At 45.2% G+C, this 22,165-nt stretch overlaps 1 protein-coding gene across 1 annotated transcript in view; it reads left to right on the top strand.

Moving 5' to 3' along the window:
• The window catches only part of SYNPR (synaptoporin), a gene marked incomplete at both ends in the record, with an annotated part of 104,061 nt that extends 83,887 nt beyond the window's left edge, over window positions 1-20,174 (top strand). The window contains 3 exon segments of the mRNA XM_084292917.1: window positions 11,597-11,795; window positions 18,922-19,113; window positions 19,908-20,174. Of these exon segments, the coding sequence (XP_084149043.1) occupies window positions 11,597-11,795; window positions 18,922-19,113; window positions 19,908-20,174 (658 nt within the window).
• Between the last annotated feature and the right edge of the window lie 1,991 nt (window positions 20,175-22,165).

The raw sequence follows: 22,165 nt of genomic DNA on the forward strand, positions 1-22,165 counted from the left end.
AGTGGTACATCAATTCATGTAAGTTTTTTGCTGCCCACATCCATGACCCTGCAGTCATGCTGCAATATGCAAAGAAACCCGTAGTCCAACCCTACCACCCCACCAGCAGTGTTTCCTGGAGCTCTGCCGAGCTTTTCCACAATTCTGCCAACCTTTTTCATGTCCAAGCTGATCTTCATAAGGCTGTTTCTAATAATCACCCTAGTTTTTTTCCTTGTTTCTTCTGCTGGCTTCTGCTTTTGTCACAAAGGATTACTTTACGTCTTCATGCTTTAAAACACAAGGTAGCCTTTCTTCTGGATACCTGGATGTGCAACTCAAGTTTTACAAATTTGTATTTTGGGGGCTGGGACATCTCTGGTCCTACAGTAAGTTTTTCTCAGCATAAGGAACTGTGCTTGGTGCAGTATCTATTGGAGATTTGGCACATATCTGGATGTTCATCAACTTAACACTCACCCCAGTACTGATTTTTTAAGGAAAAAAACAATCAGCTTCTTGGAATTATTTGTTACAGTCGAGCAGGCTGCCACCATTTCAGATTGGACTTGTCATTCATTCAAGTGCCCTGAAGCAATAGTTTTTCTTTGGGAAAGGGTCCTGGTGAAGGTCCTATAAACTTATTTGTGTTTTTCTTCTGATCTCAGCCACAATTTTGTTGCACACTTGGCTATTAATTGGTTTTGCTTTGACAGCAAGTGGTTGAGTACTACACCTGCTGTGCTTGTATATTTCTTGCTGGTATTCATCTTTTTAAGGTGTTTTTTAACCAATCCTCTAAGAAACATTTTTTTTCTTGATTGCCAGCTTAGTTGGCAGGCTTTATTTACTGAGTTTGTACTGAGGAATTTTTGTTACTTTATTGTTCATGTCACAAGCCTAACATTTTTCTTGAAACTGGCAGAGTTTCACTGAAGTGTTTGGGCTTCAGCAGCTGATTTAAGTGAAACTTTGTGAAGGAGCAGTGCTCTCAGGATGCTGTGCTGCCAGGCAGAGAGGTTATCTGCTAGTATCATACCTGCTGCCTTGTGGAGAGCTCACTTCTGCAGAACCCTGTCTTGACCCAGTGCCTTGCTCAGAGCCTGGCTGCAGCGTGATGATGGGGGTGAGCTCCAGGAATGGATGGACTGGGCTGGCGAGGTGTGAGTCCAGCTGGGGATGGAAAACTGTGGCTCAACACCACATTTCTCTGTAATAGCTCTATCTCTCCAACTTTAAAAAAAAAAAAAAAAAAAAAAAACTTATGTCAGTGGGGTAGAGCAGGGTTGCCTACTAGTGCTAATGGGAAAGCCTGATGAGGGGAGATGTCTATGCATGCCTTTGCACTGCAGCATTGAGCAAAACAAATGCTGTTTTCCCTTTTTATTTTAAATCTCACATTATATTTCCAGTGTGCTAGTAAAACTGTCTCTTGAAGTAGTCCCTGTGTCTGAAAGAAAAGGAAATTGTATTTTACGGGAGCTTTTCACTCTTTAAGTATCTCATTTGAATAAAGATGTTTCCACAGAGTGCTCTTTAAAGTGTACACCTCATCTGCATGCGATGGGTAGGCTAGTTTTTCCTTTGAAATATGACAGTCAGGCCTAAATTGCCTACTTAGAAGCTACAGATGATAATTAAGGAGAAAGTAGCAAACTCGGTGCTTTACAGCTATCTTTCTTTGGAAAAAGCCTATGTCAATATTAGCACATTTCTGTGCTGGAATGTACCAGTGTTCATTTTTTTTAACCCATTTGTAGTAAGCCTTGCTTCAGAATTCAATGGAAAACGTGTTCACCAAAAGATTATAAATGTCAGTCATTGCTGGGAGACAAGGAGCTGCTGATAAATAGGTCTTTAAACTTTAGTAGTCTTCCGCAATGCTGGCTTCAGGCAACTATGGAAGTTTCTCCTCTCAGCAGTCTTTGTCAGCTTCTTTTAGCATTGTTTTAAAACCCTGTTGTTCTCCATGCATGTTGGTGGACACTTTGTAGAAATGACCATTGCAGAAATTACCAAAATGTCAGTGACTTTGTGGAGGTGGTGTCTGCTGCAGAAAAGGGAGAATGTTGCTTTTTAAATCTTCATTGAGTTGTAGAAGCTTTTCTTTTGACACTCAAAGCAATTGGATTCTCGATGAATGTGGATGGTATTGATCTGCAGACTAGCTTACTTTGCTTTGTAGATGCTCTATTTTATGCTTAACACTGTTTTGGTGTAAGAAAAATTCTTTAATACTTTAACTGTAACTTGATCTTAAAGTGGAAGTCACTTTTGGATTTCTTAACATATGCAGCTTTTTTCCTACTTGAATTTTTAATATATATTCATGAATAGTCTCTACAGCATTGTATGGTGATGGTGTTTTATCTGTGCCTGCCACAAAGGCTTTTTCTAAAAGTCAGGCTTTTTACTACTTCCCTTGCAGTTTTTTTTGCCTATTTTCATGCTGTCAATGCAGAAGCAACCAAAGCAGAAACCCTTTGGCTTTGCTTGGTGTTTGATCCCATACCCCAGGCAGCAGTGATCAGACAAGTCCTTCCCCTGCTCCCAAATCTGCATTTGCAGTGCAGCAGCCCTGAAGGCTTCCCCAGAACCATAGGGTCCCTGAGAGAAGGTGCTGACTTCTACTTTGAACGAAAACGTCTTGACTGGGAGTTTTATTGGAGTCATGCTGTAAAACTCCACAGAGGACTGAATTTGATTGCTTCTAATGCCTTAGGACAATATACTTGAAGAAATTATAGTTAAAATACAAAGTTAATGTGAAAATACAATACAAAGGAATGAATGTTGCTGCACCTTCTGTAATTGCTCTCATATTTATGTCTGCTGGTCCTGAAGCTGAAATTGCTGCTTGCAGGGTTTATAGACCTAGATTAAACTGTATGTGAACCCTGCTTCTTGCAGGGCAAAGAATTTATGGTTTGGGGTGATTCTGGCTGAACACCCAGTGATACCCATGAATTTGGATTGACTTCATGCAGAGTTTGTAGCCTGTTAGATTGTGGGAGGCAAGGTGAGATGGAGCTGGTGTAAATCTCATGAACTGTTGAGAGCAGCCATGGAGCGTGTTGGCAGGGTGCAGGAGGGGGGGGGTCTCATTAGATTCAGCTGTTGTTTTTTAGGAGTTTTCCTTACACTTTCTTTTTCTTAAAATATAACCTTAGAAGTTGAGATCTTCATAGGTTTTTCTCCACATGGGAGCTCTTGTTCAGCTCTGACAGTCTTGCTGTTTTGCGAGCTGGCTCCCACGGCTGGCCGGGGGAGAGGGGCAGCATGTGGGGGATGGATGGGCTGTGGGATCCCCCAGGTCTGCACTGTGGGACTGGGTAAAGTTGGGCAGGTGCAGCAATGCTAATGTGTGCCTGTGACATTTCCAGGACTCCTAATTTGCATTGTTCCATGGACACAGTGACATTTCTAAAGAATAATCAAGGGTTACTTTCCTTCAGAAACAGTAGCCAAGCTGCCTGGTGGCTAGGAAGCAGTTTGCCCCAAGAAAATCACTTAGTGAAGGGAAATCCCACCAGCCTGTACCGCAAAGCTGGATCTGAGAAAGTATTTGGGTTTGCAAAGACTGGTGGAGGATGTCTTTGACTGCTGTGCTCTGCTTGCATGGAAAGGGAAAGTGTGCCTTTCCGAGGAGAGCTGTGAAAGTCTCTCGGGAGATAAATCTGGGTCTGGATGTGGGCTTGGAATTGGGGTTGGGATCACCCACTCAGCCTTGTGAGTGCTTGCAGCAGCATGTTCTATAAAGAGCCGTTTTATTTCCTTTTTGGTGTTACGATGGAGTACTAGGGCTTGGATCGCTGTTACGGGTGCAGTCTGGGGAGGCTCGCTGCTACGAGCAGTGTGCGGCTGGGACGTCTTCCTGCAGGAGCGTGTGGCGAGGCTGTTGCTGCTCTCCAAGAACTTTGTGGACACAACCACTGGTAGCAGGCCCCACGAGAGGGCTCCCGAGCTGTGGACACCACCAGGGACAGGGTTCTGTCTTAATGGGGATGTCCTTATTCCAAAGCCTTTAGACTCCATCCTCCAAATGGCTTTATTCCTTCCCTTCATGGAGACCTGGGCACCTTGGATATTCCCTGTCTCTCTGTGTTAAAGAGGAGAGATATGAGGTGGAGGATGGAGGAGGCTGGAGCAGAGGACATGCATGCCACATGGCTCTGGGCAGGCTTCATGGCTGTCCAGCTGTTCGTGGCTGTTCCATGGCTGTTCGTGTGCTGCTGGTGCTGGGGGAATTGCCACCTCTCTGTGCACACACCGTGTGGTGTTGAGACAACTGTGGCTGGCAATTTGTCTTATTAAAAACAGTGGCCTAACAATATAGCACTGGCCACGTGTTTGCACTGTGAGTGGGGACTGGGAACCTGACAATTTAAGAAAACATGGAGAGGGAAATATTTTTCCAGTATTTTGACTTGACATAAACAAGAAGAGAATGTAGACTGGTAGGTCTTTAGGATATTCAAATGTCTGGGACAGAAGTTAAGAATAAATGTCTGCAAGATGAAGTGTGTATGTAAGTGTAAAACTACTGATGATGCTGAATAATCCTGAAGAGATTTGGGCTTTTTTTTGGAGCAATTGAGAAGACAGAAATTCAAAGTGAAATGCTTTCAAACCCTCTTTGATCAGCAAACTTTTTTTTTCTCTAGAAAGCAAAGAAACAAAAGACCAAGCTTGAGTTGCTGAGTCAGATGGAGATTTTTTTTTTCCAATTTCCAGAGAAAAATGAACTGATTTTGTGGTGACAGATGTGGCAGAAAATAGTGTCCTGAAGTCCAGCTCTGCTTCCTTAAAGAAAAGCAGCAGGGCTCTCAAGCAGCACTGCAGCTGCTCTGGAAGAAGGGTCTGAAAGCACCTCTGGACTCTGGGGAGGCTAAAAGGGGGAGGCTGCTTTTGGGGGACAGATAGTGAGGTATGGACAATTGCTAGGACGCCTAGGAAATATGGGTAAGCACCTCACAATTTTTGAATGGCTGTGGTATATTCAGGCAGTGCTGGGATAAGCTATGGCAGATGGGCAGTGGGAAATGTAGGGGACTGAATGTTCAAGCAAATGCTAATTCTCTTATCTCAGGGGAAAAAAAAAAAAAAATCTGGCAGTGCAGGCTAGGGAAGAAACAGTCCTGTCACTCTTAGCGAAGGGGTGGAAAACTCAGCTTTTGCCAAAACATCATAGGTGCAAAAGGGACAGGGAACAATCACCTCTGTGGTACCTGCTGTCCTGCTGCCGGGCTGAGCCTCTCACATCCCCCCAGCTGCCCAGGGGTCTATTAACACTTCAGGTATTCAACTTTGAAAGGCTGGAGAGAACTTTGGTATTAACGGCTTGAAGCAGATCAAATGTGGCGTTAATGGGCTGGCTGCCTCAAAGAAAGAGTGACTTCAACAGCTCCGGGAGGCCTGGATGCAAAGACTCAGATGCCAGGGGAATTACTGGATAATGGCTATAATTGGGAAATAAAAAAAAAAAAAAAAGATGGAGAGATGGAGGACAACTGCTTAGCAGTGGCTCCCTCTGCATGTGTTCATGGTGTGTATGAGAGCTCGCAGCATGGCTTTGCTGCAGGGTTCCACCCTATAGCAGTCTGTCCTCAGAGAGCAGATCTGGGGGAGGAAGAGGAGGAGGAGGAAGGTGCAGAGCTCAGATCCAGCCACCCTCCTGAAGGCTGGAAAGAAACCTGTTTCTTGCCGTGTGGGCAGCCTTTCGGATAGCCAGGATTTAACACCAAAAATGTAGGGATGCCCAATGCCAGGGGAAATGTTCTTTGCAGTGAGGAGCAGTATGTGCACTGCTCCCTCCTTGAGGGTGTGCTGTGAAGGATGTTGTGGCTCTGGAAGAGTCAGTGGACCTTGATTTCATTAAAGAGAAGGCCTTTCCTTCTCAGTCAGATTTCTGCTTTCACCTGAGTATTAAAGGTCACTTTTAAAGTATTTTTCTTCCTGCAGGGAGCATCTCCAGGCAATGATGGGCTCTGCTGTGAGAGAAAAAGGTCCCATTTATTAGTGTTCTTCAACTAAACCTACAGAAAATCCACATCTGGCACTTTGAGGAGGTGCATATGTCCAGGGACTGGCTGGCTGGGGATGCTGGTGGGAAAGCACATCAGCACAGTCCTCCAAAATGAGGGACCTGTGGTGTTTCTAGGGATGACTTGAAAAAATGCCTTCTCTTTGTATGCGGAGAGAGAAAAGCAAAAATTCCCATCACGTTCTTGTCTTGCCAGAGCAGCTTTGTCCTGTGTATTTCAGCCTACTGTATTTTGAAATATCACTTATCCTTTGTTTTGGAGATTACCAGCCAAGATAAACATTTTGCAACAAATTCCTCCGCAGGCACTACCTGCAGTAACTAATTTCCAGCAGTGTGTTTCTCCGATTGCTTTGCAGACAGTAAATACAATTGACAGTGTGACTACCAGAAATAAGTGAGGGGGAAAAGAAAGCCTGATGCAAGGATAATGGATCTTTGAGCTTTTGCAAGCGCGTGTGTGGGTGTTGCAGATTTTGTTCAAGCATGTCATAGACGGGTGTGGGGGGGTGGATTACAAGATGCTATTTTCAGAAAATAGGACAATCTGCCAAAACAGATTTTTTGTCATGTTTTTTTCACCACATCCTAGTAAAGAAATGGAGAAACACTAACCCCCATTGAGAATTTTCAGAGGCAGAACTTTATCTGTTATTTATTAATCTAGGCACTGATCAGAGCCCGGGAGAGGAAATCTCTGCCTGTTCATCAATAATACTTGAGCATGCACTTGCTGTTAATTGCATGTTCTGTTGGTTTCAAGGCTCAGCCCTGAGTGCATTGCTGAAGGAGGAGATTTCCTGAAACAGAGGAGATCAGATCGCCCTGTGCACACTCCTGCTTGGGCTCTTGTCCTGTGTCTGCTGGTAGAATGGGATGTGGGACGAGCTGGGCCCTTGGAGCAGTTGGCTCTGTCTGCTTTTGTGCTCCAGGATCATCAGGTGGCCTAGGCTGCTGGAGAAAGAGAGGGCCCATAATTAAAAGCAAATTGTCTTGAATATTGTACTGAGGAAGTTCAGCAAGGAAAGGCAGCTTCACATTTACATGGAGGGAGCACAACTTCTGTTCCCCACGCACATGTAGCAGCTGTAGCTTTGTTCGGCGTGCCTGGCTTCATGTATTGTTTTCAGAGTATGAGTAATTAGTGTCTGAAAACCTAACCGCTCTTTGCTGTCGGGGAACAATGTAAAAATCCTTTTTTTCCACTGTAAAACATTCCTACCCTCTTCTGATCTTGTCAAGCCAGACAATACAGCTGTCTTGTCATCATATTTCCCACGGCAGCGGAAAGTTTGCCAAGTGGTAGAAATCTCACAAGCCCTTAATTACCGTGATTTCATCAGTGCGACTCAACTGCCTTTGGTGGACTCTGCTTCAGATTCGTGTGAATTGGAGGGAAAACAGACCCAGAAAGCCTGGTTATGGTGGTGCTGTTAGCAAACAGCCCCAGCGGGTGAAGGGTTGGTGTTAGTAGCGATGAGCTGTGAGGCTGCCCCTAGCAACGCCCCGCTGGATGCGGGCTGTAAGGTCACATTCCTGAGTCACTGTTTTTATTTCTCAATTAATAACAACACCTTGCACAGTGCAAAAAGCACTGTCCAGCTCAGGTGTTGAGGAACCTAGGAAGAAAGGTTTCCATAACTTTTTTCCCCTAATTAGGTAAACAGTGAAGTGTTTCTTATTTGTATTATCAGTCAGTGAAAATCACTTCTGCTAATGCAGCCCAGCAGCATTGCTCAGATGTTAACAAAGTGCAAAGGATGTGATTGCAGAGAGTTGCTCTCAGGGCTCCTGATTTCCTCTAGGAAATGGAGAGGTGAAGATGAAATGCAGGGGTGGTGCTGGAGGTGGAAAAGCAACAGAAGGAAGACACTGGCCAAGGATGACTCGGAAGAAAAGGTGGGGTGGAAAGAATGAGAAATGAGAGAAGATGAAAGAAGAATAAGTCAGAGGAAATAGGAGGCATAATGGGTAGAATCACATTGAAAGTGGGAGGCAGAGGTAGAGGCAATTAATTTTTTGAGTCATCACTGAGCAGTCCTGCCCCCAGAAAGGCTGACTCAGCAGCACTGGTGGAAAAATTCGAGCTTCCAGATCAAAGAAGACTTGATTAGTAAACCCAGACTTTTTATCACTGACCCTTCTCTGTCTTAAAGGAACTTTCAAAATGCATCTTGAAAAGCCAACATCCTCCATCACTGCCTCAGGGCCTCCCTCACCTCCCATCCCTGCCACAGCCTCCTCTTCCCAGGTCTCTGTCATGGACTATTTTGGGGCCATTTGCACTGAGATCTCAGTTGTCTGGGCAGAGGTGTGGTGTCCCCAAGAGACACCAATTATCGCACATACTCTTAGAGGCTAGAGAAATCTAAAAAGAATAGCTAGTGAATAAATATAACTTGATGGAAAAGTTCTGCTGTGATCACAAGGTATCTGGTATCACTGACAGATGCTTGGCCAGAAAAGCACCGCTGGGAAGATAAGAGTAAGATGTTACCATCGTGATTCAGAACTAAGATGCAGCCCAGAAAATAGGGAGTGGAAAAGGAAAGTGGTGCTGGTTCCTTCGCTGTGTTGCAGCCAGGCTGGTGGCGGTGGGCAGGATGGGGCTGTGGTGGTCAAGGGCAGCCCAAGGGGCAGGGTGTCGTGGTTCCGCTCGAGTGGGCAGCTGAGCTCCACCACAGCCGCTCTCTCACTCCCCCTCCTCAAAGAGGAATGGGGAGAAAATATGTGAAAAGGGCTCAAGGATTGAGATAAGGACGAGAAAATCACGCAATAATTATTGTAACGGGCAAAACAGACTCGGCATAAGGAGATAGTAAGATTTATTGCCTACAACTCACAAGCGAGAGAAGTGAGAAAACAAAGAAAAAAAAACCAAAAGCACCTTCCCCCCCCATCCACCCTCTTCCACCTCCTCCCCCCGAGCGGCGCAGGGGAACGGGGAATGGGGGTTATGGTCAGTCTACAGCACTTCTTCTCTGCCGCTCCTTCTCGGTCACTCTCGTCCCCTGTGCTGTGGGGTCCCACCCACGGGATGCAGTCCTTGATGAACTGATCCGGCGTGGGCTTCCCACAGGCAGCAGCTCTTCCAGAACTGCTCCAGATATGGGTCCGTACCACGGGGTCCATCCCTCAGGAGAAAACTGCTCCAACCTGGCTCCCCTACGGGCAGCAGCTCCTGCCGGGTCACCTGCTCCTGCGTGGGCTCCTCTCCACGGGCTACAGGTCCGGCCCGGAATCTGCTCCGGCAGGGGTCTTCCACAGGCGGCAGCCTCCGTCGGTGCAGGGCCACCTGCTCCACCGTGGTCTCCTCCACGGGCTGCAGCATGGAACCCTGCTCCACCATGGTACTCCATGGGCTGCAGGGGGACATCCTGCTTCACCATGGTCCTCACCACAGGCCGCAGGGGACTTCTGCTCCGGCGCCTGGAGCACCTCTCCCCCTCCCTCTACACTGGCCTTGGTGCAAGGCTGTTCTCTCACTCCCTTGATTCTCCCGGCTGCTGTGTGGCGCAGCGTTTTTTCCCGGTCTTAAATATGCTCTCACAGAGGCGCAAAACAACATCGCTTATTGGCTCGGATCTGGAAAACAATGGGGCCCTTCCCAAACATGGGGCAGCTTCTAGATCTTTCTCACAGAAACCACCCCTATGGCTCCCTGCTACCAAAACCTTGCCACGTAAACCCACTACACAGGGCTGGGCAGCAGCTCCTGGATAGGAATATTCCTTGAGTCATTTCACCTTTGGTGTGTGTAAAACATTGTGTTGCCAAGTGTGGTATTTCTGGACTCCAGGGAAAAAAATAAAACTACCCTAAAGATCTGTTTTATATGGTGAAATATAGTCAGAATTGCCTTGTTCCCCAGAGCAGTAGGATTGTATTTAATGTAGCTCAGCCTGGTTCCGTGGTGTTTGTGACAGTAACTTGAGGGCCAGAGCAATTCTCCAAAGTCTCTTTGCAGTGTGAGGTGGTAACACAGCACCATGTGGCTCCATCAGCATGGCACGGCCTGGCCTTCCCACATCACATCATGCATTTCAAGCCTTTCTGTAGTCCTGGCGGTGGTTGAAATGAAGCCACTTTCTCTCCAGGTTGCAGAATGGGCATGACAGGCACTAGGAAACCTTCCTTTTCCTCTTCTCCACATTTAGGAAAGGGCAATAAGACCTAACAAAAACATGCGTGCACTGATGCCACAAAGCTTTGCAGCCACGTCAGGAAGCTGTTGGATGTGTTCAGAGGCATCAGTCTCACGTGTGCAGCTCTCATCAGACTTGGCTGCATTCACAGGGAAGATGAGGCAGCCACTGCTTGTTTCCGTGATCACACGTTTTGTGCTTCCACACCACGCTACTACAGCGACAGGAGCTCGGGGAGGGAAGTGCCCGAGGCAGATAACTGGCGTTATGCATCAGCCACTGATGAAAATATTCTGCCTACACATTTGGATACATTTAGTTCGGACCAGGAAATAAAAGCCATGCAATCCTCCCATGTCCATTAATCCATCCTCAGTGATTTCTGCCGCGGGTTCTTTGTTTTCCCCTAGGGACCAAACTTTTTATTTAGTCATACATTCACAGCTGCTGCCGCCGGTGGCTCGCTGCTGCGCACATTAATTGCCCTTGAGCAGAGGAATGTCTCCCAAAAGGCCTCATCCTTTCTCAGCACCAGATCATAACTTCTTTAATCGCTGATGTTGACTTTCTGCTGGCTTTGTCCCTTCTGCTCTCCCAGCTCAGACCAGAACTGCATGATCCCTCATCAGGCCCAATGTCCCTACTGATGCTAACTTGGGACATGCAGTGGTACCAGCCAAAGCACACACTCACGTACACCCAAGGGACCCCATTTCTCTTTCTGAATCAGAAATTAGAATTATTAGAGCAAAGAAGGCTCTGGCAGGAGCTGTCAGACCCCCACAAATCTATTAGCTTGGTGGCTGATTGCGAACGGTGTGTGAGCACAAGCTTTGATTGCTAAAACCAAGGTGTGCAGGCTGTTTCTTTGGCTTGAGTTGTGTATTTTTGCTGCAGCTCGGCTTTAAAAACCTCCAGCATAGAGGGCTCTGTACAGCTCACAGCCCCATGGCCCAACAGCTACAGGTAGCTGTGCATTAAACTGTTTTACACAAGTTTTGAGCTTCCAAAAGTAGGTATCCCATGCTACTGATAGAGAGGATAAGACCTGTTCTCTTTTTCCTTGACTGTATGAATTCAAGACTCAAATGACTTCTCGTGTTACCCTTTTTCAGTTGTTGCCATGGCAAAGCCCCAGAGCAGGTGAGTTGTACCAAACCACTGGAACAGCAACTTTTCTCTCAGATTGATTAAAAGTCTGATGGAAACATGTGTGCAGGTTCTGGGTCTCACCCAGAAGCAACCTCACGTGTATGAGCAGCCCTGAAGAGCACAGCCCACGAGACTGCTCTCGGGGCCAGTTATTCAAGCAGGAGATCCATGCGCATTAGGAATGAGACAGGGAAACAGCAAATATCAATGTATCTTTATTCAGGTAATGGTTCTCTATTTCTGTGCTTCACCTGCTGCTCTTTGGAATATTTTCCAGGTTGCATCAAGTGAATTTTGATGCTCCCACTTGTGAAGGGAAACGCCGAGAAAAGCTCTCCTTGATAGGGGACTTCTCCTCTTCCGCGGAGTTCTTCGTCACCATCGCGGTCTTCGCCTTCCTCTACTCGCTGGCTGCCACCGTGGTTTACATCTTCTTCCAGAACAAGTACCGTGAAAACAACAGGGGACCTCTAATTGTAAGTGTGCAATTACTGCTGGGTGCGGCTGATTGACTTTTCTTTGAAGAATTACATGGTTGTTTTTCCAGAATTACCACAAGCGCCCAGCACATTTGTCTCAGTGCTGGTTTAGGAGCTTCCTTACCTTCCAGTTATCACTATATGCACCCATCAAGCTGTGCCTGTTTTTGCCTTTATTTTTGTTTTTACTGATTCTGAAAGGGTCATAATAAGAAACAAGTGATTATATGTATTCATTTTCTTATAAATCAAGGCTGTAAAACCCATGACAGCTATTTTGTTTGAGATCTCCCTTACTTTTTAATCCATCGTGACCTGTGACAGACCCCTTGGTCTTGCTTGTGCACCAATCTTCAGCTGCATGAAATTTGGCCAGGTCCCTGCATCCACAGGTTTTAGGGGCACGTCACACTGCTAGAGGGAATGCTCTCCTCCTTGACCATGAGAATAAGGTTACATTAAAGGAAAGGAAATACCTTGCTCAAGTGTTGGTGTGAAGAGAGCAATTCAAATGGAAAGTGAATTTTTAGTCAAGACTTGGCTAAGGAAAAAGTTGATTCTCTATTTCAGAAAATATGAAGTTTAACACTCCCAGAAATGAGGCATTTGGGTGAGACCTGTTTCTCAAATGACTGAAAGCCACCAAAAAATAACATCAGAAAAACATAATAGGAAGGAAAATAAATCACCAACTCAAAAAGTCTGTACCTGATAAAGGAAATAGCTCCAGTAACAGCAGGTGGAAGATAAAACTGTAGGAAGGTAATCTTGGCAGTTTTGAGAGATTTTTCTGCTGCAAGAAAATGTGAGTAATTTAAGGTTGCATCATTTGAAACTGATGAATTGATACAGAAGTGAAGGTTCTCAGTCTGCATTAAAGGGAATGAAGCCTCTTCCTTTGGAAGTCTTTGGGACTTTCCCTCTCACCCTGAAGAATTAAGGAGGAAGGAAGGGAAATCATCATAGTAAAAGGAGAGGTAAACTGGGCAAGATGAAGGGGTCCCTATAGAAACAGTAAATAAATAGTGCCTTGCTTTGCTTGATTCAGTATCTCGTTTCAAACTGCCTCATCAAGGGATTAGTTGCAGAGATCTGCCATTTAAACTTTCTTGTGGAAAATAATTCTTTTTTTCTGACCAACCATGCTATCCTGCATAATAGAAAAAGGAACAAGATAAATAACACTAATATGTCAGCTTATGATGTTGCCATTTGCCATTGTCTAGGACTTTCCTGTCACAGCTGCTGCAGTCGTGTTTGTCACAGGATGCATGGTGCAATCCGCTACAGCATCAGCGTGGCATTGATTTAATTTGTTCTGTGTAATGGATTGTAATTGAATCTACAGGTTAAATTTAACTGGTGTCTGTTACCAAAGCCGCTGTTTGCAGTTTTCCAGTCTTTAAACCAAGCCTAAGTGACCTTATTTGTTCTGAATATAAAGATGCTTCTGTGCCCTACAGCAAAAGCAGCTCCTGCTGGGGCAGGAGCCAGGCTAAGAGGTGCTGAGCAGTGGCTTAGGGTTATGTCCAGTCACACCTGCCAGGAGGGGAGTCCAATGTGCTCTAGCATCTCCTCTGTGCTGCCAGCTTTGGTTTGTTTTACCAAAAACAAAACAAAACAAAACTCTTCACCTGGACCACATCCCCAGTGGTCTCCTCAGAGGCTGCCCACTGCAGCGGTTGCATACATCTGCAGCCTGCCTGGGGCAAGGAGTAGGTCCTGTGCAGTGGAGATTAAAGGAAAATTCAGGGCCTAAAGCAGAGAAAAAACAGCTTTAGCCAGAAGGGATTCAAGAGTGAAGGGACACTCAGAGTGCGAACCAGTTCCCCAGGGCTGCAGGGCTCACCTGAGGGATGTAATGCGTTGTGCAAGGGAGGCAGGCGATGCATTTCCCAGCTCTGGGAAGATGCCACCCTGCAGTGAAGCACCCATGAGATCACACCTGTAACAAATCAGATATTTGATAGAGATTGTTCCTGCCAAAGACAATCTCTGCAGAGATCTGGGTTACTTTGTGCATGCCTGAGCCACACTAGCAGTCACCCAGCGCATCAGCACGAGAGGCAGAGCCGTCCTCTTGTCTCTCCTAAGTAGAGCAGATCAGTGGGTCAGGCACTGCTGCCAGGCTACCAGGTTTTTGTCTCTTAGTGATGAGCTTGGAGATGGTTTTGTCTGTCCTTGCTTCTGCTGCAGAGCCTGATCATAATTTTGTATTTAAAACCCTTCCCATTTTAGGCCTTCTACTTCCTCTTGGCTTGGTAGCTGCTCAGTCTGGGGTGGCATCTGCCTTTTGGTTGTGCCCTTTCAGAGCTGGCTGCCTTTCTTCCTGACGTCTTCTTAGGATTTGAAAAATAAGTATGATAGAAGTAGAGAGAGGAGAAAAAACAAAATCAAAAATCCCTTGCACAGGCAGTAAAGCATTATCAATGCATCCCAAATTGCAGCAGGCCTGACTGAATGCAGACCATATGACTGTAAAGAATTAAATGACCGCTTGGTCACATGAAACTCATGGAGAGAATTTCAGTTACAAATGTTTTGAATTCACCTTGCTCACACAAATACAGGGAAAAGCAACTGCCTGTGCTGAGAGCTCAGCTGAGCATCACTTTAACTGTGGAAAAAATATTTTAATGTTCAGAGAGGAGTGAGACATCACGGCAGGGAAATATTCCCAGTACTTGGAGCTGCTAGCTCCTCCTGTGGCTGTCAGGACGCACTGTGCAGTGAGCAACAGTTGCAGATAACATGTGTACCCTCATCTTGCCTTGCAGCCTCCGCAGAGAGACAATATGGGTGGCTTCGTCCTGGATAGATAAATCTGAGAGAAGACCTTGGATTGCCAATTCCTAAAGGAATGAGCAGAGTTTACCTGGGATTAAAGTTGCAGAGGGAAAAATCACATGCACTTGTGTGTACGTGTACATCTCTTGATTAGCATCCAATCAACTGATACAAAAGCGTAAAGTGATTTAGTCAAAAAAGTGACTGACATAACCCTGGAAAGAGATATTTCATTTTTGTAGTGATTATTTGATAATCTCATTATTGCAGTGCATAAAGATGCTTACAGGTAAGGAGATGAGGTCGTTTGCATCTGGAGTCCCGTGAATAATCACATTAAGCAGAAAGCCGTTTGGTTCTTTACATATGTTGTGGACCAAGTGAGTAAAGTATACTGCTAATTCTCTCTTTGGAGGTGTCTTTGGTTAAACATGTTTAATTTCCTCTGCTTTGCCCTGCCTTCTAGAAAATAAATAGGCAAAGAATAGAGGGCCACCTGTAAAAACAAAGACTGATTTCTTTTTAGTGACATACAAAACAAAACAACAACAAAACCAACAAAAATGTGAATAACCTGAATAGTTCTTTGCATTTCAAAGAGCTATGTCAGCCCACTTCTGTCATCTCTTTCTCGAAGCTCTGTGACCTTGCTGCAACCACTGGTGCCTCCCAAAGAGCCCTGCGTGTCTCTGCTGTCAGAGAGCTCCCAGGGCTGCAGACTGCAGCACAAAGCGTGTAACTGGCTCAAAGCTGGGTTCTGCAGGAAACCCAGGGTGGGATTTTGTGCAGACCAAGGGGCAAACAAAGAGCAAGGGGAGCCCACTGCCCTGCCCCGGGGTGCAGCAGCGTGCACCTCGCCTGTGAGCTCAGAAGCTTCTTGAGGAGAGGCACAAGTGACATTGGAAAAGATGAAGCAGGTTTTGCTACCAAAAAAGAGCTATATTGTAAGAAGGTGTTTGTTACCTGCAGCCACTGGCTGCTTTCCCAGGCTGGGGCTCTCGTGGAGGGGGTTGGTGGGTTGGTTCCTGTGTGACCGTGAAAGCCAGGCTTTGGAGTGATTTGTCCTGCCTGGTACTGTGCTGGCCGGGGCAGCAGGGAAGGCAGGGAGGGACATGGGTTACAGCTCCCTGGGGATTGCTGAAGGTGCTGAGCAGCTCAGAGCAGGGAAAGGCACCTGCTGCTGCATGGAGCAGTGCCTTCTGCAGGCGGGTTTGGCTGGCTGAGGGCATGCAGGGTGCTGGGGTTCTGGATCCACATCTCACTGCTGCCCCAAAGTCAGGAATTTGGCAAAAGCTGGTGGCTGATAGAAATATTTTGATTACCATGAGAGGAAAAGGCACATTCACAGTTCTATTCTAAATCATACAATAGATAAAATTGTCCCAATTAGGCATTTTTGGCAAAGTTGGTAATAGGAAGTTTCAATGTGAATAAGGCAGCAAGATTTTTTTCTTGTTGTGCATACTTCAAGCTCTTGAAAATTCCCTCCTTGGATATTCTGCATATTTTAAATCTTGTTTTCTGCTTTCTCCTACATGTTCCTATTTTGCTTTCTTCCCAAAGGCACCTGTAGGCAGACCAAAGTATCTCAGCTGAGATCTGAAAAAGAAACTTCACAATTAGAAGTATAGAGTAACCATACCACAATACACACCAAAGAGATCTGTAGGCATCGTTTCAAGACAACAACTACAAAAATTACTTTGTTCCAAAGGAGGGAAAAAAAAAAAAAAAAACATGCTATGGGGATATTAAACATTCAAATGCTAGATTTGTTTTAGTATGCAGGCACTCTGGCTTTAATTACCAAGGAGAAATTCCCCAGATAAACATTAAGCCACAGAACAGCTTAGCTTGAAATTCACTTTTATTTTCAGCATGTCATTATCTTGTAACTCTGTTCCACCCAGAGCTGTGAAAATGTTCAGCCAGGAATCCAAACCCACTTGAAAACAAGAAAGGTTCAAGTCCCAGCCAAAGCTTGAAGGTTAGCAAAGATTCAAAATAAATAGGGAAGACACAAGTTTGCTCTCGTCATATATTTTGTTCCTTGCACAGTGCGGAAGACATGCAGCAAATTCTCCAGTCACAGAATCGTGGAAGGGTTTGGGTCGGAAGGGGCTTTAAAGACCATCAAATTCCAACCTCTCTGCCCCACTTGGAGCAGAAAGGCTTGTGCTTGTGGCTGAAGACCACCCTGGCTTTAGTCCCTGCAGCTTTTAAAGTGGTGTGAATCCTTCAGACTGCAGCACTGAGGTCAGTGTGTGCTACATGAAATGCTGGAGCAGCTCACAAGTGATGCTCGTGAGCAGGATGGGTCCAGCCAAGAGCATGACGGTGTGAGCTGGAGAGAGGGTCTGAACCCCTCTGTTGTAGGTACTTGCCTGGAGAGCTTTGCTCAGTTTAAAACTTTCCTCTTTTGTGCAAGTTTCATCTTCTATGTTATGTTAGTTTTGGTCTGATTGTCTCTCCCTTGAATTTCTACCTACTGTTTGTTTATTTTATTGTTAAGGCACTGATTCCAGAGCTTGATTTCACTTGGAAAGCATAACAGCATGGTGATGTTGAGAGATAATTCATTATTCTTTAAGAAAAGTATTCCCCAACCCCCTTGTACATCCTAGTCTATTGGGTTGATGGAAGCCTGTATGTGGGCTTGGCAGCCAGGTACGTAACGCGTCAAGCCTCATTGCAAGAAAAAAGCATATACCATCATAATTCATAGCTTAGCAAGTATTTGGCATTTCTACCAGCTGGAATTTTTAGGAAAATATTTTAAATTGAGCTGTTGTCTCTAGGAAATCCATTTCTCATTCCGTTAGTGCGAGGACACAAAGCGTACGATAATTTTTCTTGCTGGAAATCTCCCTGAGAAGAGAACACACCGTGGGCTACGTGCCTCTGCCTACACCGGGTCCTGCTGGGCGCTAAGATAGTTGTCAGCTCCCAGCCTTCGCAGCACGCCCTCCCAGAGGGCCTGTTTGGGCAGCACCAAGGGAGGTCGGAGGAACTCAAAGCGCTGTGGCAGACACAGGCCTGCAGAGAATAAGTTGTGGCACTGTTTAAAAAAAAGGATGTATTCTCTGGGAAGCATCCAAGCACGCTTAATTTAATCCCATCTGCGTGAGCGGAGCAGTCCTTTGTTCAGGGCTCACTCGAGTGGCTGGTTCATCTCCTGCTGCCTCTCCCATCGCAGAGGCTCGCGTCCACGCTTCGTGCCATGGAGAGCCCAATCCCCAGGGTGTCTGTAGAAAAGGAGACTGATTTTTCCCAGAGGATCCCTTATTTCTTTGGATACAGACCCTAAATGCTGCGTTCTTACCAACCGTTTTCTCCTCCTTTCTCGCACACCTTTACTTTGTAGGGGGAAAGGGGAAGCAGCCCCCACCAAGCTGGGGTATCGAGCCGCAGCAATGCAGTCAGCGGTATGTTAGACTTTGGCACCTCCACCATCTGCTGTGGGCTGACAGATGGGATGAGAGATGACAGCAGAAAGGCTCTTCTGTTTTAGCAAGACACAAGAAAGCTTGAAAAATCACACCTCCTCCCCCTTCTCCCCCCAAACCCACACAGCAACAGTGTCACTTGGCCACTTGTTCTGGCCAAGACAAGGAGAAGTTTATGCCTGTGCGTGCTCCTGAGAGCCTTTCGAGGGAAAAGTGAGCAGAGTGGTTCAGAGCAGAGCTGCTGGGAGTCGCTGCAGCCTGGAGGCACCGCCGCACCTTTTCCCCTCTTCTCTCATCGATGGGGATTAGGAGCAAAAGCGCTGCCGGGACAGAGGAGCTGAGCAGTCTCTGTGCTTGGCAAGGCTTTCTGTTTATTTGTTTGCTCGTCATAATTAGCGGCTGCACAGTTCATTCAACAGGGACATTTGGCCTTACCTGTAGCTTGTGAGAAAGCTCCTCATCTGGTAGCTGAGGATTAGCCAGTTCCAGGTTCTGCCTCAGATGCTGCCGCTGATGGAAACACTTTCCATTGGAAATCCAGAGCCCTCAGGAGGGCCAAGCTCCTTCATGGGCATCTGAATTTTTGAATTGCACCAGACATCCCAAACAGATTCACAAGGCAGCTCAGCACCCTGCATACTGTCCATGTGCTTGTAAAGCTGCCCTCTGGCTCAAGATGTTGGTGGCAGCCACAGGGCACATCAAGTTCTTCTGAAAATTAGTGCTGTAGGTGATGACAGTAATCATGACCTGTTGCAAAATAACAAGCTCTTATTTGTTTATTTCTCTCTTCTCGGATGCAAGCTTTCAGCTTTCTGGTGATTTTTTAACATTATTTTTCTTCTCAATGGACACACCAGTATAATGCTCCCAACTGATTTGTCTTTTAGGATTTCATTGTGACAGTGGTCTTCTCATTCTTGTGGCTAGTGGGCTCATCTGCTTGGGCTAAAGGACTGTCAGATGTAAAGATTGCGACCGACCCAGACGAGGTGCTATTACTGATGTCAGCCTGCAAACAGCAGTCCAACAAATGCTTGCCTGTTCGCAGTCCTGTTATGTCGAGCCTGAACACTTCGGTTGTAAGTGAATTTGATTGTTTTCACCATTACCTTGCAAATGTACTTTCATCTCTTTCACCCGTGTGTTGATCCAAATTAGCTAATGTAAACCTGTTAGCTGAAATGCCATCAATGGAAATAGGAGCTTGCCGCAGGGAAAGGCAGAGCCTGACTCAGAGCAGGTGCTGTGGAGCAGCAGTGGGATGGGTGTGAAGGGCAGGAGCTTGGAGGAAGCAATGTGCCTTTCCAAGCAAGTCCATCAGCCTGCTTGCTTGTAAGCTGCCCAGCTTCAATGCTTTGGAAAAGGAGTCTGTGCTGTCCTTAAGGAAGGAAAGGTTTTGTGCCTGACAGATTCCTTTAAAAATCCTCAAAAAAGAGCAATATAAATCAGTCTCTCTGCTTAAACGGCGTGTTTAAATGTCATTTCAGTATTTAGAAAATGTTTGAAGAACAAAATAAATTATTTAAAGTCAGCTGAGCAATTAATTCCTCTCTTTTAAAAATATTTCCTTCCCATTTTATCTTTCCAATGTTTCTTTAAACTAAATTATGTTCTCAAACAACAAAAAATTAGCTGAAAATGCCAACCTTGTTCTAAAACAGCAGGGGAAACGCACTTAACCTAGCCAGCTAGAGCTAAGGGAGGTGAATTTAGGTGTTTGCTCCACAGCTGAGGAACCTTTCTGGCGGATTTGGGGAGATGGACTGACTGGGAGCAGCCCTGCCTTCTCCAAGGACCATGCAGGGTCCCAACCATCAGGCTGGGCGGTGTCACCACAACTGTGGGGTGACGAGATCCTTTTCTCTCCATCCAGGTCTTTGGATTCTTGAACTTTATCCTGTGGGCAGGCAACATTTGGTTTGTGTTTAAGGAGACGGGCTGGCACTCCTCGGGTCAGCGGCACCCTCCAGACACCATGGAGAAGCAGTCCAGCAGCTACAACCAGGGTGGCTACAACCAAGACAGCTACGGGCCAGCCGGGGGCTACAACCAGCCAGGCTCCTACGGGCAGGTGGGTGACTACGGCCAGCCCCAGAGCTACGGCCAGAGCGGGCCAACCTCCTTCGCTAATCAAATCTAAGGTTTCACGCAGCACAAGCTCTTACATCCCTCACACACAGAGCGTTTAACAGGTCTCGAGTTTCAGCGGCACCAGGTTTTTAAGGGTTTCACACAAATTAATACTACAACACAGTGTTCAATGTCGATTGAACATCTTGCCCTACCTTCTGAGGTGGATGGGAGGTGGCCCGTGGCTGGGGCTGGCATTTTTAGCCCCTGACTAATGTCAGGAGTTGCACATTGCAGGTGGTGACCTGGAGTCCGTGTTGTAGTATGTTCTGTAGAGATAACTTTATGGTAGTTTTGTATGTGTTGAGATGGTAGAAGCATTTTGTAGCCACAAGTCTGTAGTATTTAATATGCATAATATAACTGAATTTCCTTCTGCATTTTGGTGACAAACAGAAGTGTTTTACTGTTATTTCTACTGATTATTCTGTATATCCATGCATGTAACATTTTCAAAACTGCCTGTCTGTGACTCTTTGGAGCATTTGTTTTGATTATATCTTCCATTTCTTAAGATTTTACTATTATTTCAATTAACCAAGTCATCTGTAATTTAGTGCATGGATAAGCAGTTTCATACTACCAACTGTCTGGACTGTGAAAATGGAACTTCTCAATTTCTGCCACTACACTTTGTTAAATGTCCGTTTAAAAGAAGTATGCATCTTTTATATATTTTGCAGAGTTGAATATATGGCTTACCCAAGTTCTGAATGCTTTGTAACAAAAATGTTTTTCCTTGAAATGGCATTCAGTAGTATATATGGTACCTAACCAATGTTTATTCCATTTAACTGAGCTAAGTATTCATTCTATAAATCACTATTTCTATGGATGTTTTGTGAATCTTTTAATGTGAGCTGTGGAGAATAAGGACCAAGTAACTGTGTTATATGTTTACAAAGGTATTTATTTAACTAAGATAACAGAGGTGCAGATATCAGTATACAAAACCACCTGAAGATGCCCTGTTGCTCAGTACAGCAAAACATGAAAAATGCATGTACTGTTGTGACTTCACAAAGCATAAATATTCCTCTCTACCCTCTTCTCATAAGACAGTCTTTCTATCCGTGCTGTTCAGAGATTGTTAGATATCCCTCTGTTCTGTTGCTGCTCTGAGCGCTAGCTTGGTGCCACTGGAGAATGTAACTGGATTGACCAAATAACCCAAGTTCAGAGGAACTCACCCTAAAATAGCCAGAGCCAGGTTCTTAGCCGGTTCTGATTTCTCCCTGGAAAATTCAGCCTGTCCTCACTATGGCATATGGGATGCATTGACAGAAATTAAAGCCTGAAGCACAATGTACTAGTCCAAACTGATCATCTGCATTTCTAAATAAAAGTGTATCAGTATATAATCTTATTGTATGAGCTGTAATGTTGAAAGCATATTAGCTTAAAACAGCTTAGTTTCTTCTATGATTGTTGTAACCAGTTTATGGCTACTCGGTGGATGAATCTATATTGTGATATCTATTTGACCCTAATAAAGTTATTGCATACAATGCATGTTTTCAGAGTATGATAATATTAAAATGTCACTGCAAAATAACTAAGAAGATGGATAGAATATTATCTCTGTGCTTGACCTTATTGGTCATATTCTCACTGTTTTCCAACACCTTTATGAGGTTTGTTTTAATGTTTAGTGGAGTACAACACTTCTACAGATACTTGTCATTAAAGGTCACTATCACAAGTTTAAACAAAAATTAAACTGCAATTTAATATCTGCCCACCTCTATGCCTCTCTTTCCATCCGTCAGTAGGACTAGCCCTGTGCTGTGCTAACTGCACCAGTTCTGTGGATTGCTGGAAAAGCCGTTTCTCAACCCTAAGAAAAGACAAACTTGAATAACTAAATGTCCTTGTATTCCAAATGGGATCAAAATCCAATTTTCTGGGTCAGTGAAAAAAATTATTTTGGCTTTCTGTTCTTTTGTTCCTTCATTTTTAAGTTTGGAAAAAGTTATATATAGGCAAGTGAAAAGAAATTGA

Source organism: Netta rufina (assembly GCF_964035555.1).
Source record: "Netta rufina genome assembly, chromosome: 10".
Taxonomy (NCBI): Eukaryota; Metazoa; Chordata; class Aves; order Anseriformes; family Anatidae; genus Netta; species Netta rufina.